This window comes from Temnothorax curvispinosus, unplaced genomic scaffold (assembly GCF_003070985.1).
Source record: "Temnothorax curvispinosus isolate PA1 unplaced genomic scaffold, ASM307098v1 QBEX01009387.1, whole genome shotgun sequence".
NCBI lineage: Eukaryota > Metazoa > Arthropoda > Insecta > Hymenoptera > Formicidae > Temnothorax > Temnothorax curvispinosus.
Window position 1 is genome coordinate 6,233 of NW_020219167.1, and position 16,625 is coordinate 22,857.

The window sequence follows — 16,625 nt, forward strand, 5'->3', positions numbered from 1 at the left end:
AACAATTTACTGCTTTAAATGTTGTGTTTTGGTAAAGCAGCGACTTTCTCGCAAAATAAAGTATTCTCTGCTTTAAAGAAAAACGTAATATTAGTCGTTTATGCCTCTCAGTACTTAAAATAACTGCTATATTTTCGAAACTTTTTTTGTTTATAATTTTTTAATAAAAAACGAGCGACGGCTAAAACCTTCTGAAGGTCACTCAGGAGGGTGACCTTGACAACATATGTCAAGGTCAAGGTCATCGGAGGTGCTTCCCCTAAACTGCATAATTACCGTTCTTTGTTCCATAGATCTGGTTACACCCTATATATGTATGCTTATTTATTGTATTATTTTTATAAATAATATTCCGTAGACGAAATTATCAATACTGATGAAGAAAAAATAGACAGTAAAGCAAAAGCACTGGAAGAATTAAATGAATTGGGAGAAACTTTACTTAAACAAAGTTTGTCGTGCACAGTATCAAGTACACGTTCGTCACAAGGGTAAGTATGTCTATAGATATTGAATTTTAAACCCTAAATAAAATGATTAAAAACAAGAAATCTCTCTCTGATGTAGAAAGGTTTTCATTCAATTTTCTAGGCATTATTTTATATATAGTGTACGATAGCTAAAGTGTTAAGTTATTTTACTTGTTAATCGAAGTATTTTAGCAAAAAAATACTTCGACAAAATTCTTTAGACAAAAGTAGGGCGGATGTCAGATATTAACATTTATGACATGGATGTGAAAGGCACATCAAAATCATTTTAAAATTTTACAATTTTTTCAAACTTAAAAATCTCAATTTTTATATTTTTTTTGTTGATATTGAGACTTTTTCAAAACGATATTGTAGATATTAAATTCTTTTCCATGAACTATTTTTACTGAGTTATAAATATTTATCTCGAGACCTACAACTTATGTTAAAAAAAATTGGCTTCCATTTCAGAAAAGTGATGATAGTGAATTTTTCAAAAGTGGTATCATCTGTTTCTAAAAGTCTCGATTTCACCACACTAGGTGTATGATACTCAGTGTAATTTTAATTATCGATAACTTTTCGAAAAGTTGATATTTTTTTATTTTTTTTATTTTTTTAATTTAATTTAAAGGCCAGACTGTCAGGAACGCGTCTGTTATAGTTACACCTCATTGTAATTACAATTAACATTTGAAAACAAAAGTTAATTTCGGAAAAAGCTTGAGTAGAAATTTCTAGACTCACTAAAAAGTGCTAATTGTTTCTAAAAATTATTTTTTCTTTTAATGTTGTATTGTATTAAAAGACGAATCATTTGTTGAACGTAAAGGATGTTTTTTCAAAAACAAATAAAAAATAAGTGTGCAAGTAGAAATTTGCACATTGCTTCCTCATAGTTTTTAAATGTGCAAGTAGAAACTTGTACATTGCTTCCTCATAGTTTTTAAGTGTGCAAGTGGAAACTTGTACATTGCTTTCTTATAGTTTTTAAGTGTGCAAGTAGAAACTTGTTTAAGTGAGCAAGTAGAAACTTGCACATTGCTTTCTTATAGTTTTTAAGTGTGCAAGTAGAAATCTGTACATTGCTTTCTCTATGAGTGTTTGAGATCATGCGTAATTCTCGCGTGATTTTCAGGAAGTAAAGTCATCGCAACTCATATGCATTCTAGCGATCGAAAGGATAAAATATTCAACGCGGTATCGCAATCGCATTTCAAGCAGCCTCGTTAACATTAAATTTGTCGACGTTAAAGTTTAGCGTTGTCGAATTATGGATCTTTCTATCGCTCGCGTTCTAGAAAGTTCGCTAATTGCTTGCAAACATAGCCTCAGTTGACAGAGGGCACAAATAAAGTCAAGCCACCGCGCTCACACAATAGAAAGATTCATGCTACAAACAAAACGAGCGCAAACATGTAACGATCTTCTCGGGTCGTCACTTGAAACGGTGACGTATGCACGGTGACGTAGGCCGCCGGTGGCCAATCACCTCCCCGAAATTATCGGCAATTAGCCTGGAGGGGCTGGAGGGAGGCTCGTTTTCGAGACGATAAAACGACCGCCGCCTCGGAGCGGGATCGATTTCGCTCGTAGATCACCGCTAGTATACCGCTTAAACCGCTTTTCGCTTCGCCATCCGCATTTTCGCATTCGCTTAACCGCTCGCCGCTTTTGCCATGCTAAAGTCTGTGCGCGCTCACGGCTCTTCACCTGAAAGGGACTGTAAAGAACTTGTATACAGCTGATTTACTTGAACATTATATACTTTATTGCTTTCTGTACTTGCTGTTCATCTTTGCTCTTTTTGTGGTTGTCTCTTTACCTCGCGCGATTCCGCGCTACCGCGCGCTCTCGAACATTTATGAGGAAGCCTGTTTTTTTATGCATAATTATTAGTAGATGTTTATTAATTTGGCTTTCTCATAGAGCAAGCAATGTACAGGTTTCTACTCGTACACTTAAAAACTATAAAAAAGCAATGTGCAAGTTTCTACTTGCTCACTTAAACAAGTTTCTACTTGCACACTTAAAAACTATGAGAAAGCAATGTACAAGTTTCCACTTGCACACTTAAAAACTATGAGAAAGCATTGTACAAGTTTCCACTTGCACACTTAAAAACTATGAGGGAGCAATGTACAAGTTTCTACTTGCACACTTTTTTTTATGAATAGAGTATTATTAAAGGTAGGTTGGTATTGAATTTGGCAATGATCGATGAAGGGGTTACTGATTTTTGCCTAAAAAGTGTACAAGTTATACATGTAATCTTATAAGTTAGTTGGAGGTCCGGAATATTTAAAGAAGGATAATTTATAAAGGGTAAGGATAGGTGACGATGTGAGAGCTTTAGTAAAACTGAGATGCGAAAATTTGGAAGAAATAAACAAATATTAGTTAGAAGAAGATTGCAAAAAATGTATTTTGTGCGGCGATGGCAATGACTGTATGGAACATTATGTAGAGGAATGTCAGAGAGCAAGTGTACGGTTTAAGGATTTAGGTAATGACGGGGCGGAGAAGTGGAAAAGGCTGTGGAGTGATGAACTAGATTTAGATAAGGGTAAGATGTTGCGGAAATTATGGAAGAAGAGGGAGAAGGAATTTAAAAAGAGAAAGGAAATAAATTAAGCCAAAGATAAGGATGTGATAGATTCAGGTTTAAGTAGTTAGGTTAGTTTAAAAGAGCAGTGAGTGTACGCATGATATGGATGGATGAGTGAGAGATTTAATTGTAAACCAAGTCCCTTCCTGGCTAATTTTGTAAAGCTGAAGTAAATAAATTCTATTCTACATGTAATCTTATATATAGAACGTATCATTAAAGGAAGGTTGTTTTGAATTTCGCGAAGATTGGTGAAAGGGTTACCGATTTCTGCTTAAAAAATGTGCAAGTTGGATTTGATGGATAAAGTATTATTTAAGAAAGGTATTGAATTTGGCGAGGATCGGTGAAGGAGTTACTGATTTTTGCTTAAAAGTTACATGTATTAGTTATATATGTATTTTTATATAGAGTATCATTAAAAAGCAGAAATCGGTAACCCTCTCACCGATCCTCGCAAAATTCAAAACAACCTTCTTTTAATATTACTCTATAAAATTACATGTACATCTTATACACTTTTTAAGCAGAAATCGGTAATCCCTTCACCGATCTTCGCCAAATTCACTAACAATCTTCCTTTAATGATACTCTATCCATAAAAAAAAATTAAGCTTGATATCTCAAAATTTGTGGAAATTGGGGGAATCATGTAGATTCTTTTAGATAGAAATCGGTAACCCCTTCATTATTAGCAATTTTTATTCTATTATATTTTTCAGTTTTTTTTACCCCTATTTCATATATAATTCTTTTAAATTTAGTTAATCAGTTCTTGAGTTATAGAAATTTTGGTAAGTTTGACTGTTTTTTTATACAGAAATCGGTAACCCCTTTATTATTAGCAATTTTTATTAATTCTATTATATTCTTCAGTTTTTTCTACCCCTATTTCATATATAATTTGTTAAGATTTGATTGATTAGTTCTGGAGTTATATAGAAATTTCGGTAAATTTGGCACATACATACACACATACCGACATTTTTTAAAATAGCGATTTTTCGACATTTTAGAACATAAGGAACAGGTTGGCATTAAAAACTAAAAAAACATTGATTAGATCTAGTTTTATATGCGATCCAAGGTCCATATACGAAGTTTATGGAAAACAAAGCTTCCTCTATGAGGAAGCAATAATGGTTTCTTTAAAAAATATATTTGGACTTGACAAAAGTTGACTAAGACGCAAAAGCACTCACTACATATGTGTAGCACACCCAATATTCTTTTTATTGGCATGCCATACATCTACTAAACAGCAGATGAAGCTGCGCAGCATGAAGAGTCATGGAGGGGGAACAAAAGTTTATTTACTTCACTCCACTTTGATTTCCTAACTTTTACTATGTAGAAACGACGGTCAATTTTAATAACAAACGTGGATATGCTGCACCAAGTGTGGTGTTCTAGGGTTAAGGTCAAGCAACCTTAGTGTTAAATCTGGTGAACATAAAGTTCAGGGGGTTAATTGTGTATCTTAAAACGAGGTAAAAATTATAAAAGTGAGGAAATTTACTAGGGTTCCTATAATTTCATTTGTCGAAATCTACTAAATCTATTCACTATTGTAATTTCTATCTCGTTTCAAGATACATAATCGGCCCCTCGTTTACTCTCTATCTTCTTATTAAAAAAGATTTAATTTATTTTTTGACGAAAACTAACATTATGAGGTGAAACACTATTGTTACATTCACAAGTTTAAGTATTTATATAATGATATGTTCTTTAACCCTAGAACACCACACTGTGGGTGTAGCACACTCACATTTGTTATTAAAATACTCGCCATTTCTATATAGTGAAAGTTAGGGAATCAAAGTGGAGTAAGATAAATAAATTATTGTTCCCCCTCTACGACTCCTCACCCTGCACAGCCTTATCTACCGTTTAGTAGTATAGCATGTCAATAAAAAAAATATTGGGTGTACTACACCCATGTGTGATGTAAGTGCTTTTTTGTCATAGTCAACTTTTGTCACGTATAGACAATTGTATTTTTTAAAGAAATCATTACTTCTTATTTTTTTCTGAAAAATTACATCTTTTACCTTCAGCAAATGATTAAACTTTTTATATAATACAACGTTGAAAGAAAAAGTAATTTCTGGAAGCAAATAGCGTTTTTTTGTCAGGACTACTCGGGCTTTTTCCAAAATTAACTTTTATTTTTAAATATTAATCGCAATTATAATGACATAGGCGCGTTCCTGACATTCTGGCATTTAAATTGAAAAAAAAACGCGCGTTTAAAGGTGCCAATTCATGGGACGCTGAAAAACAGCGTTGAGCGACGTCACGTGACATCACTTATGATGCCAGCGTCAAGAAAGAGAAGTTGGATTTTTCCAACTTCAAGCGTCAAAGCCAAAGCAGCGCGAAGACGCCGAAATTTTGACGCTGTTTTCCTTTTCATGAATTTCAATTGACGCCGGCGTCAATTGTGGTCATGCGACCTTCTTGCCGCTGAAAATGAGCGTCGAGCGTCAGCATGAAAAGGCACCTTAAGTTAAAAAAACATTTTTAAGAATATCGACTTTTCGAAAAGTTATTGATAATTGCAAGTACACTGGATATCGTACACACAGTATGGTGAAATCGGGACTTTTAGGAAATGTTATATTCTAGGTATTCTAATAATGATGGTTAAAAAAATATTTTCCAGAAAATTGGAGTATATCAGTATACTAATTAACAAAGTTTAAAAAAAATCTAATTATATATAATTGTCAACATTAATAGATTAACAAAAGTGTAAAGAAACAGTTTGCAAATGGGAATTTTTGACAGTTTATGTGATGCGTGCGTGCGCGCACACGAATAAATCCAATCTAGCTTCCACATGGCATATTCAGGCATACTTCAGATATTGTAATTACTAGCGGTTACTTCTGTGACTAGTTTGGATAGTTCATGAAAAACTTTAATCATATCGATTTTGAAACATTTTAATGTCAACTGAAAGAATATGCAATAAAAAATGAGAATTCAAAAAAATTCAAGGTGACCTTGATGCATCTTTCACAAAGTCACTCAAAATTACTTAAGGTGGTTCGATGGCTACAACAAAATCCAGAGAATTTCATGAAATTTTAATATGTTGTTCTGCAATGCAAAATAGAATTATGTGAATTTTTTGGGAATTTTTCACCGTCCCGTTTTGAAAAAAATCTACTCCAAAAACCTAAAAAGTACAATTTTAGGAGTAGATTTATTTCAAAACGGGACGGTGAAAAATTCCCAAAAAATTCACATAATTCTATTTTGCATTCCAGAACAACATATTAAAATTGCATGAAACTGGCTGCATTTTTAACATAGGTTCTTATGGTTTTTATGGGAAATGACATATTGCATATACCTTCAGAATGAAATAAGTGCAAGAAAAAATGCAAATGATAAAGAAAAAGAAATTTGCACATGTAACTTAATAATTTACAAATAAATGAGCGAAAGAAAGGGGAAGGTTACCGCACATTTCGTAGAAAAATTAATTATTAAAGCATAAATTGCTTGATTTTTCGTCTGCATAGACTGTCATGGTCGTGAACGACGTGAACAGCAGCACGCATTATACACGCGGCGACCAATCAGAGCAATCCCCTTCATTCCCACTACTTCAAACGCTAGTGCGCTGTTTCCAGAACCCCCGCGTCCCACTACTCCCTCCGATGAAGCCATCGAACCTCCTTAAATGTTACTATATCCTCAATATTGAAGAATTATCTAAAGTATTTTTTGTTAAAATAGTTTGTTTAATAGACAAAATAATTTGACACTTTAGCTATCTCACTTTGTATAAATGATATATTCCAAAAATTTTAATTAAAAGAAAAAATTTGATATTTTTGCAGCAAAATAAGCAGTAATGTGACAAAAAGTATCTATGATCCTATTCGAAAACAAAATTTATCCTACGATTCTAATAACATGTCACAACATAACGCAATGGAACAGCCATATACAAGAAACTGTGAAAAAAATAGTAATATGGACATTTTAGCACCCTCAAATTCGTCACAATTTAACGCAACTGCTGATTTATGCAAGAAAAGTAGTAATTCAGAAATAATGAATGCAAAAATACAGCAGCAGGAAATGATGCAATTACGTAACGGTATGTCGAAGACAGAAAATACTGAGCCTGAAATCAAACCATTGACTGATATCACAATCTGCCTTGAAGACATTAAACCAGGTTATTAGATAAATTTATATATTATAATATTGTTTTTTATACCTTTGTGTTTATTTTTTATTTTTTTATTCTACTTACATTTCTTACTTTTTATATATGTGTTATTGTATATGTGTTATTTCAAGAAACTAATGCCAACTACTTTACAGGAATAAATCCACCTCTAACGGTAATTGAGGAAAGAAATGACATTAGTGTGGTGCTTCATTTTGCTCAAGATAGCCCTAGATTAGATGTATCTGTAATAGTAATTACTACAATGAGCAAAAACGCAAAGCCACTTAGTAATTATTTATTTCAAGCAGTTGTACCCAAGGTAAATGTTTAAGATTTAGAATTTTCTAAATCTCTTAGGAATTTAAATATATGAATTTTCGACGAGGTTCTATAATTATATAACATTTTAAATTCTAAGAATTCTTGGAATATAAGTTTAATGTTAAAAAATCTGACAAGAGAATGGCAGTCTTAAGTTCTTAACATTAAAAATGTTAACAGTCAAAGATTTATAAATTTCAAAATTGTTCGAGAAATTATATATTATTTAATTAAACAGATATTTTTACAACTTCAATTTTATATAACTGTGCATAGAAATGCAAATGTAGACTGCAGGCGCCTTCTGGAACAAAGTTGCCAGGGCATAATCCATTCCTCCCTCCATCCGCAATTACGCAGATTATGCTGATTGCAAACCCTCTCAAGGTAAAGTAATTACAGTTCTTCTTTCTCTGAAGATAAATTAGTTGATCAATTATTTGAAGAAAAATGTTTAAATTAATTAACATTATTAATACGATATGATGATTTTTATATACTTTAATTGTAAAACAAAACTCCATAAAGCTGCTTTTTATGAAGTTATTTCATATATAACTTGTAAAAAGTTAGAAATACTTACAAGAAGAGGGCATGGTTGACTAATCATCGATTTTATGCTCTTGCACGTGATGAATCTACATGGAAAATAAGTTGATTCATATTCGAGCATTTCGTCCCATGCGTTTTGCAAATAGTATTATTTTATGCCTGAAATTTGGAGTAATCAGTGATATCGATATTGTAGATTATAAAACATAAAGAAAGCAGCGTTATAAGTGATTTAACTGATTTATGACGTAATCAGTAACCGCAAGAGTAGTAATAGCAGAAACCTTGAATCGAAACCTACGTTATTTTATTATTTTTTATTTTGTTATTTTTTTATTTCTTTTTTAACTATTTAATTTGCAGGTATATTTTATTTATTACATAGAAATAAATATTTGGCATATATTTAGTTACTTATCCTATATTTTTTAGTATATTTTGTATAAAACAATAATCAAATAAAAGAAATATTTTCACTTTTATTTTTAAAATTTCATCCATTTTCTACAAGTTTCTTAAATAATATGATAATGTTATACACATATCTTTCGTAAAAATGACCGTTCTAACAGGTACAAAATTCTATACTTTAAGGAAATTCAAAATTAATATCGAAAGAAATTTTATTTGAAAATACGAATAAAGTTTGTTTTGTAATCGACAATCAAAATATAATTGCAGCGAGTACATTTATAAGATGTGCTACATGTAGAAAAATATTTGTTTCTTATGTCTTTAGCATTTACGTGGTCTGTTTAAAAAGCAATGAGACTGAATTTTTTTCTCAACAAGACTGCAGTGGATCGAAAGTTACATTCATACTCTACTTTCAGTTAAAATTTTAAATCGATAACATTAACACTTGTGATTCTACAATCATTTGTATAACAGTATGTTTGGATGACACGTCACAAAAATGGAACATAAGAATATCGAGCAGCGTTATGCGACCAAATTCTATGTCAAACTCCAGGACAATTCGATGGGAACATTTAAGAAGTTGAAACAGACTTACAGAGATCAAATTCTATCCCGGGTACAAGGCATTTTTAGATGACGGTGAAATTATGAAGATGAATCCCGTTCTGGACCAACAATGACATAAACAATTTGGTGATTCAAATTTAATTTAATTGATCACTAATCATTCTCACTGTCAACAGTTTTCAAATGTTTCTCTGTCACGTTATTCTGAAAGGAGGGGTGTCAATAAGGCCGTTTTTTGGCCTACGTCAGAATCGCTCCAAACTGGTATTTTCTTCCTACCGATATAGCTCATAACCTTCTAGAACCGTTTGCTGTCCGAGCAATTAGAGGCTGAGAACGGGCAACTTGAAATCTCAAAAATCAATGGAGTTTTTCACATGGTGGTAGTGCCGGTCTCATTTCAGCATGTCATTGTTGAGAGGGAGGGAGAGAGGGAGGGAGGGGGGGGGAGAGAGAGAGAGAGAGAGAGAGAGAGAGAGAGAGAGAGAGAGAGAGAGAGAGATAGAAAGGGGCAGAGGGAGAGCGAGAGAGAGAGAGAGAGAGAATGACGGGAACCAGACGGGATGGACCAGGTCTGCCTCCCTCTCCCTCTCTCAGCCACCCTCTGCCTCCCTCTCCTTCTCTTCCCTCCCTTTTCCTATCTCTCTCTTCCTCTGCCTCCCTCTCTTTCTCCCTCCCCCTGCCTCCCTCTCCTCCCTCTCTCCCTCCCTCCCTCCCAACAATGACATGCTGAAATGAGACCGGCACTACCACTATGTGAAAAACTTCATTGATTTTTGACATTTTAAGTTGCCCGTTCTCAGCCTCGAATTGCTCGGACAGCAAACGGTTCTAGGAGGTTGTGAGCTACATCGGTAGGAAAAAAATACCACAGTTTGGAGCGATTCTGACGGCCTTATTGACATCCCTCCTTTGACACAGAATTTGCTGTGTCAAACTTCACATAACGCTGCTCGATTTTCTTGTGTTCCATTTTCGTGACGCGTCACTCAAACATACTGTTATACAAATGATTGCAGAATCACAAGTGTTATTGTTATCGACTTGAAATTTTAACTGAAAGTAGAGTATAAAAGTAGCTTTCGATCCACTGCAGTTTCGTTTTGACAGTGTTACTAGTTGTTGAGAAAAAAATTTAATCTCATTACTTTTTAAACAGACTACGTATATCCGATTCAATGTGCAAAGGCAATGTAAACGTTGGAAAATGTATAATTAAAACTTACAATTAATTACTGTTTTTCTGACAATTTTCTAACCATTAGAACTGTTTTATAGTGCCTAGGATAAATAATTACTATGCAATCAGGATATGCTTACTCGATATATTTGATTCAGTCGTACAATCTCGCGTCTTTTCTCGCGCCTCCTGGCCAAGCGTACCACCCTAACATCTCTTTTTTTACATATATTATTATTGCTTTTAATTTTTAAAAGAATTTTTAAATAAAGTGATAAAATTAAAAAAAAAGCTGACTTGAGATTACTGTCTATTTATATAGTATATAATCTTCTAAACTTTTCGGAGATCTGCGAATTCTCTTTAATCTAATATCGGCTTGCGGGCTTTTTGCTTTTTTCTCCGGCGAAATACTTAAATGATCCTCCTGCTTATGTTCTTCCCGATGCTCGATCGTCTCATCCGAAAGTTGTCCACCTTCCTCTTCGTTAGATATCTCCTGTTTCACGTATCTCCTCTGAAATTATGATCCGATGTCTATTTACGCATCCTTTGGAGATTCTGATCTGTGATTCTTAGCTGCTGTATTCACCGTCTTTGACCCGTCCCTTAACTCAGCAGGCATCTCGGTATGGTTCTCCTTGGAAAACGGTCTGATGTGTACCAAGTTTCTTCAATATCTTGCGCCGTTCACCTCTACTATATAGTCTCTTTTGCTTAGTTTATTCTCAATTGTTCCTTGGTCCCAAGCGTTACTTCTATCGTGGTGGAGTTGTACAGCAATAGATTGACCTATTTCAAGTTCCGGAAGATTCCTCGATTTTGTATCATAATAGAATTTGCTTCTCTCCTTGTTTAACTCTATCTTTGTAGGTACATCAGCTATCACTTTTGGCTGAAAATTATTGATGGAACTGGGTACTCCTGAACGTGTTCTTCTGGAATAGAGTCTTTGTACTGGGCTTGATCCTATCTTATTGGGCGTGTTTCTCCAGTGCAGCAGCATATACCACAGATCCTGACCGCTTCGTTCTGCTTTCTTTACTAACTTTTTTGCAATTTTTACAGTGGCCTCTGATTTACCATTGCTCTGCTGATGTTTTGGAGCCGAAGTCACTAACTCGAAGCCCCAAGCTTGTCCCAGATTCCACATCAGCTTGTTTTCGAAGTTGGTGCCGTTATCGCTACATACTCTAAGTGATATTCCATGTCTGCTGAATGTCTTCTTACAGGTGTAAACTTGTGTTTTCGCTGATATGTCTGATAGGATGTCCAGCTCAAAGAAATCAGAATAATAGTTGACTGTAATAAGGAATTTCCTCTTCTTTCCTTTATATTCCGCAAAGAACACATCCATAGACGCATACTGGAACGGATAATGCGGAATCTCGTATGACTGCATAGGTGGATTTGTTGTGAATCCCTAAATTCCATGCAAACTTCGCAGTGTTGTATCTTTTGCTTAATCTGCTCCGACATGCCCGGCTAGAATATTTTTTCTCTGGCTAGATTTAGCGTAGCTTCCACGCCGGTATGGGCGATGTGTACTAAAGTCACCATAGTTTTCCTTAATTCGAATGGTATGACGATTTTGTCGTTTCTAAAGACCAGATCATCTTGTGCAGCTAATTCATCCTTGTACTTGAAGTAAACTTTGCAGTCTTCGTACACGTCCTGACAGGGCCGGCGAAGTAAAATTTTTCAGTGTATGGAGTAGCCGGCGGACATTTGGAGAGGGGGGGGGGTGGAAATAAATATTCACACTTATTTACATGGCAAAAGTAGCTGCTCTAATATTATTTTTCTTTATAAATGAATTGATTAGCTCCTCTTCGTCTAATCTCTCTACAAGATCTTGATGCGTATATAATATCGCAATATTATTTAACCGCTTTTGATGCATCGTTGATCTCAAATAATTTTTTAATAATCTTAAATGCGAAAATGATCTCTCATTTGTACACAACGTTGCGGGAATTGTTAAAAGCACGCGAACTAATTTTTTGTACTCGGATACAAGATCCCCGATGGGGTTTTGTAGGGGTGTTTCCGCGGTGATCTGAGTCACTCAGTTATGTGAGTATTTTATGCTCAGGTAAGATATGTTATTTTAGTTGCTTTCCATTTACACCAAAACTCAGATAATTCTCACTTGTGACGTCATAGCTCAGTTGAATGCACGTTCCTTTTGGATGCTGGCAAGTGAGATTTAACTGAGTTTTTATCCACAATCGAGACCGTGTGTTTTAATGAATCAAACAGACTCACATTAAAAGTGAGGCTATGAATCTGTATTGTTATGCGATAGCTTTGTCACCAAAATAAGCAGGTAAGTGCACAAAATGACATATCTTACCTGAGTATAAAATATTCACATAACTGAGTGACTCAGATCACTTGAGTGTAAATGGAAAGCAACTTTTGTATTTACCTGCTTATTTTGGTGACAAAGCTATCGCATATAATAATACAGGTCCATAGCCTCATTTTTAATGTGAGTCTGTTAGATTCATTAAAGCACACGGTCTTGATTGTGGATAAAAACTCAGTTGAATCTCACTTGCCAGCATCCAAAAGGAACGTGCATTTAACTGAGTTATGACGTCACAAGTGAGAATTATCTGAGTTTTGATGTAAATGGAAAGTAACTAATAATCGTTTGCTGAAACAATTCGTAACGTTCACAGAATATTTGACTTTTGGAGATTCATTCCGCAACGTGTTTCGTCTTACGATACAAATATCGGTTAGACTGATCGATCGTTCCGATTCTTATTGGCTTGCGTATTTAATCACGGGATTGCCAAACACGGGGAGAACACGAACTAGTGCCCCTTGATTTGACTGTGGTTTCTGGTAGTATTTTTTACGCTGAACAAAAAATTATATAGATCTTATAGGGCTAACTGCTTTAGTTTTCGAGATATGCAGTATTAAAGCTCAAAATAAATATAATATAAATATGATGTATATGACTGATCATGGCGGCTAAGCCGCTGCATGGTGCTATCTTTTCTCGTTGCGTCTCTAATGTAGTCCACACGTTCCGGCACAATACGCAAGGATCTATGAATGTTAATTTTCTCTATCATTCTGCAAACTTTGTTATCCTTCTCGATTTCGAAAATGTTGTGGTTTTGTATCTTCTTTGGAATCATATCGCTCCTCACTGAAGCCCTTGAAAGGGTGTCCGATACTACGTTGTCTTTATCTTTAACAAAATATACCTCAAGATTATACCGTTGCAAAGCCATCAGCATGAGTTGGAGTCTTTTTAGAACTTTAAGTAATGGTTTCTTGAAAATTGAAATCAAAGGTTTATGGTATGTTTTGACTATGGTCTTTACGCTACCTGCAATTATTTGGTCAAATCTTGTACAACCAAACACGATGGCTAGCATTTCCTTCTTTATCTGGGCATAGTTTCTCTCTGTTCTCGTGAAAGTCCTTGAAGCATAACCTATGACGCGGTCCATTTGATATGCTGGTACACCAAGACCGGTCGCGCTTGTATCGCATTCTATCGTAACAGATTGCTGGGGATTAAAGTAGTGCTGCTTATCGATATTAGCTACTAGTTTGATCTTCTCAAACTCTCTGTCTTCAACTGAAGTCCATTTCCATATGGTATCTTCTCTCGTTAAGGATGTCTGTCTCTGATGACAGGTTCTTAATAAATTTGCTTAAATATGTAACCATGCCTAAAAAACGTAACAGATCCTTTTTGTCGTGAGGCGCTGGTATATTCTTTATAGCTTCAATCTTTTCTTTATCTGGCATAAAGCCTTCACTAGTTAACACGTGGCCAAAGAATTTTACTGAGTCTTTATATTCATAGACTAAGTTTGTTCTCATTGAGCTTGCAGCCTCTCTCCTCCAGTCTGAGTAACAGTGCTTCTAGATTCTTGTTATAATCTTTTATGGCCTCTTCCACGGTTTCGCCGCACCCATAGATTACAACATTATCTATTAGGATCTCTGTCTTCCAGACCGAAAGTGATTTTTTGCATTTTCTTCGAAAAGATTTTTGACGCTGCAGATAAGCCGAATGCAAGTCTTTTCCATCTGTACCGATCAAATGGAATCCAGAAGGTTGTCAACCTGCTGCTGTTTTCAGTCAACTTAACTTGCCAAAATGCTTTCCTTGCATCCACTGTAGAAAATGCACGAGCTCGTCCCATCTCCGGAAGAATCTCTTCTAGCGTTGTGAATTGAAAATGTGGGCGTTTTAAAGCTACGTTCAGGAGCACTGGATCTAAGCATATTCTTAGCAAACTGTTTCTTTTAACTAACAGAATGTTGTGTACCCAGTCTGTTGGTCCTGTTTCTCGTACGATAATACCCTCTTTCTATAACGTTTCCAGTTCCGTTTTTAAATCCTCCCGGATACAGATTGGAATTCTTTGTGCTCGTTGCACTACCGGCTTTATTTTGTCGTCTACCTCCAACTCCACTTCTCCAGGTATTAATCCGTATCCCTGGGAAACTAACTTGTGCTTTTTGATTATCTGCTCTGCTTCTAGCCTGTCCTGAATAAGAGCTTGGTTTGTTTCAGCTTTGTCGATCTTGAAACTGCTTCCTCCAAAGCCTCTTAAGTGATCGCTAGAAGGCTTGAGTAATGGATTCGATGTCTTAGCGAGTTTACAGTATTCTTTAAATTCAATAATGTTGACCTCCGAACAGATGTCTAAATCGCAAAATACTTCTTACCACTTCTTTCCGAATTTGAGTTTTAATTTAACACGACCTTTTCTCTTTGAGTCCTTTATTTGGTTTATGCCCGAAATCTTTAGAATTTGAGCTTCTATCCCTTCTTCCTCTGATGTCTCTTCCTCGCTTTTGTTCTCTTTGTCAATTCTTTCTGACCCTTTTGCTTTTCCTTGTCTTCTCACTTGTATCACTCTGTTGTGGCTTTATCTTGGCCTTCGTGCATGCTCGTAAAAAATGGTTCTTTCCTCCGCAGTTGGAACATACCTTACCTCATGCCGAGCACAGCTCTTTCTTGAAAGGATGTTGTTCTTTAGCGCAGAATTTACACAGTTTTTTATCTTCTTTGCTGTTATTTGGTATTTTTTTTATTGACTTCATCTGTTATTAGCGTCTTGAGTTGCTGATCTGTCAATTTTTTTACCTTGCATGCTTGTTTCAACTTATTAAGAGTTAACGCTGTAGGATCTTCTTTAACAAACTTTCCTTTTAAATTCACGTCTCTGATTCCGAAAACCAATCTGTCTCTTAACATCTCTTCTATCGTCACGTTTTGATTGTATCTGCATACATCTAAGATCTTCTTTAATCTTATAAAATAAGCGTCTTGCTGGTTGCATGAATGAAATATATACCTGTCATATAATAAATTCCGATCTGATTTTATTCTTTCACCGACAATCTGTAGCACTCTTTCCGCTGAGGTTTTCTCTGCGTTTGCTCTGACAGATGAAAGTTAGAAAACTTTTTTTTTGCTTTATCGCCTATAATAGATAGTAGAATGTTTATTTTCCTTACCTCTTTCTGAGGTCCCCATCTGTCAATCCCTGACGCAATTACATATGCGTTCCAATTTTCTTTAAAGAGGTCAAAGTTCTCGTTAATCTCTCCGACCTCTACCTCCAAGGATTGTGGCCACGGTATGTTTTGTGTTAGATAAGTGTTGGGTACGTCCTGTATCCTAGGGCTCGAATCTGCAGCCTTTTGAATGTTCGACTCGACTTGCTGTATCTGATTTTTCAGTTCAGTGAAGGCTTTCTCAATGCTCGTTAGGCACTCCGCATTTTTCTTCGATTCCTGGTCTTGGCTTTATTGCATTTGCTTGATAAGCAGCGTTTGCGCTGCCAAAAACTCGGTCAGTTTTTCTTCCATAGCGCGTCTCCTAACCTTACTTCTGAAGAAAGGACTTTTCGGCACGAATCTTTAGACTATTGTACTAGACTACTGTACTAATAGTCTCTAGGTTTTTTGTTTTTTTTTTAGAGGAAAACCACTTCTGACACCATGTTTTATAGTACCTAGGATAAATAATTACTATGCAATGAGGATATGCTTACTCGATATATTTGACTCAGTCGTACAATCTCGTGACCTCTGCCCGCACCTTTTTTCGTGCCTCGCGACCAGGCGTACCACTCTAACAGAACTCCTATTATTAGAATCCGATTTTGCTTGTACTTATGTAAGAATTTAGGGTCGTAAGGCCAATTAAGTATTGATAGGAGATCGGAGAAATTATCTTATATTAGTAGTGGAGAGTAGCAACCTAAGTACTGTAAGAAATCAAAGAGGGCCTATCTCGATAGGTGGCTCCACACG

The 16,625-nt window shown here is 35.3% G+C and overlaps 1 protein-coding gene and 1 long non-coding RNA gene across 2 annotated transcripts in view; one reads left to right on the forward strand and one right to left on the reverse strand.

Moving 5' to 3' along the window:
* The window catches only part of LOC112458941 (AP-1 complex subunit gamma-like), a 53,972-nt gene that overhangs the window by 5,468 nt on the left and 31,879 nt on the right, over positions 1 to 16,625 (forward strand). The window contains exons 2-5 of the mRNA XM_025022782.1: positions 359 to 491; positions 6,939 to 7,282; positions 7,432 to 7,598; positions 7,877 to 7,987. Of these exons, the coding sequence (XP_024878550.1) occupies positions 359 to 491; positions 6,939 to 7,282; positions 7,432 to 7,598; positions 7,877 to 7,987 (755 nt within the window). The remainder of the gene's footprint in view (positions 1 to 358; positions 492 to 6,938; positions 7,283 to 7,431; positions 7,599 to 7,876; positions 7,988 to 16,625) is intronic.
* LOC112458942 lies at positions 7,929 to 9,551 on the reverse strand. The gene is made up of 3 exons (XR_003041258.1): positions 9,168 to 9,551; positions 8,184 to 8,311; positions 7,929 to 8,013 (listed from the first exon to the last, which is right to left on the reverse strand). It is a non-coding gene; the product is annotated as an uncharacterized LOC112458942 (long non-coding RNA).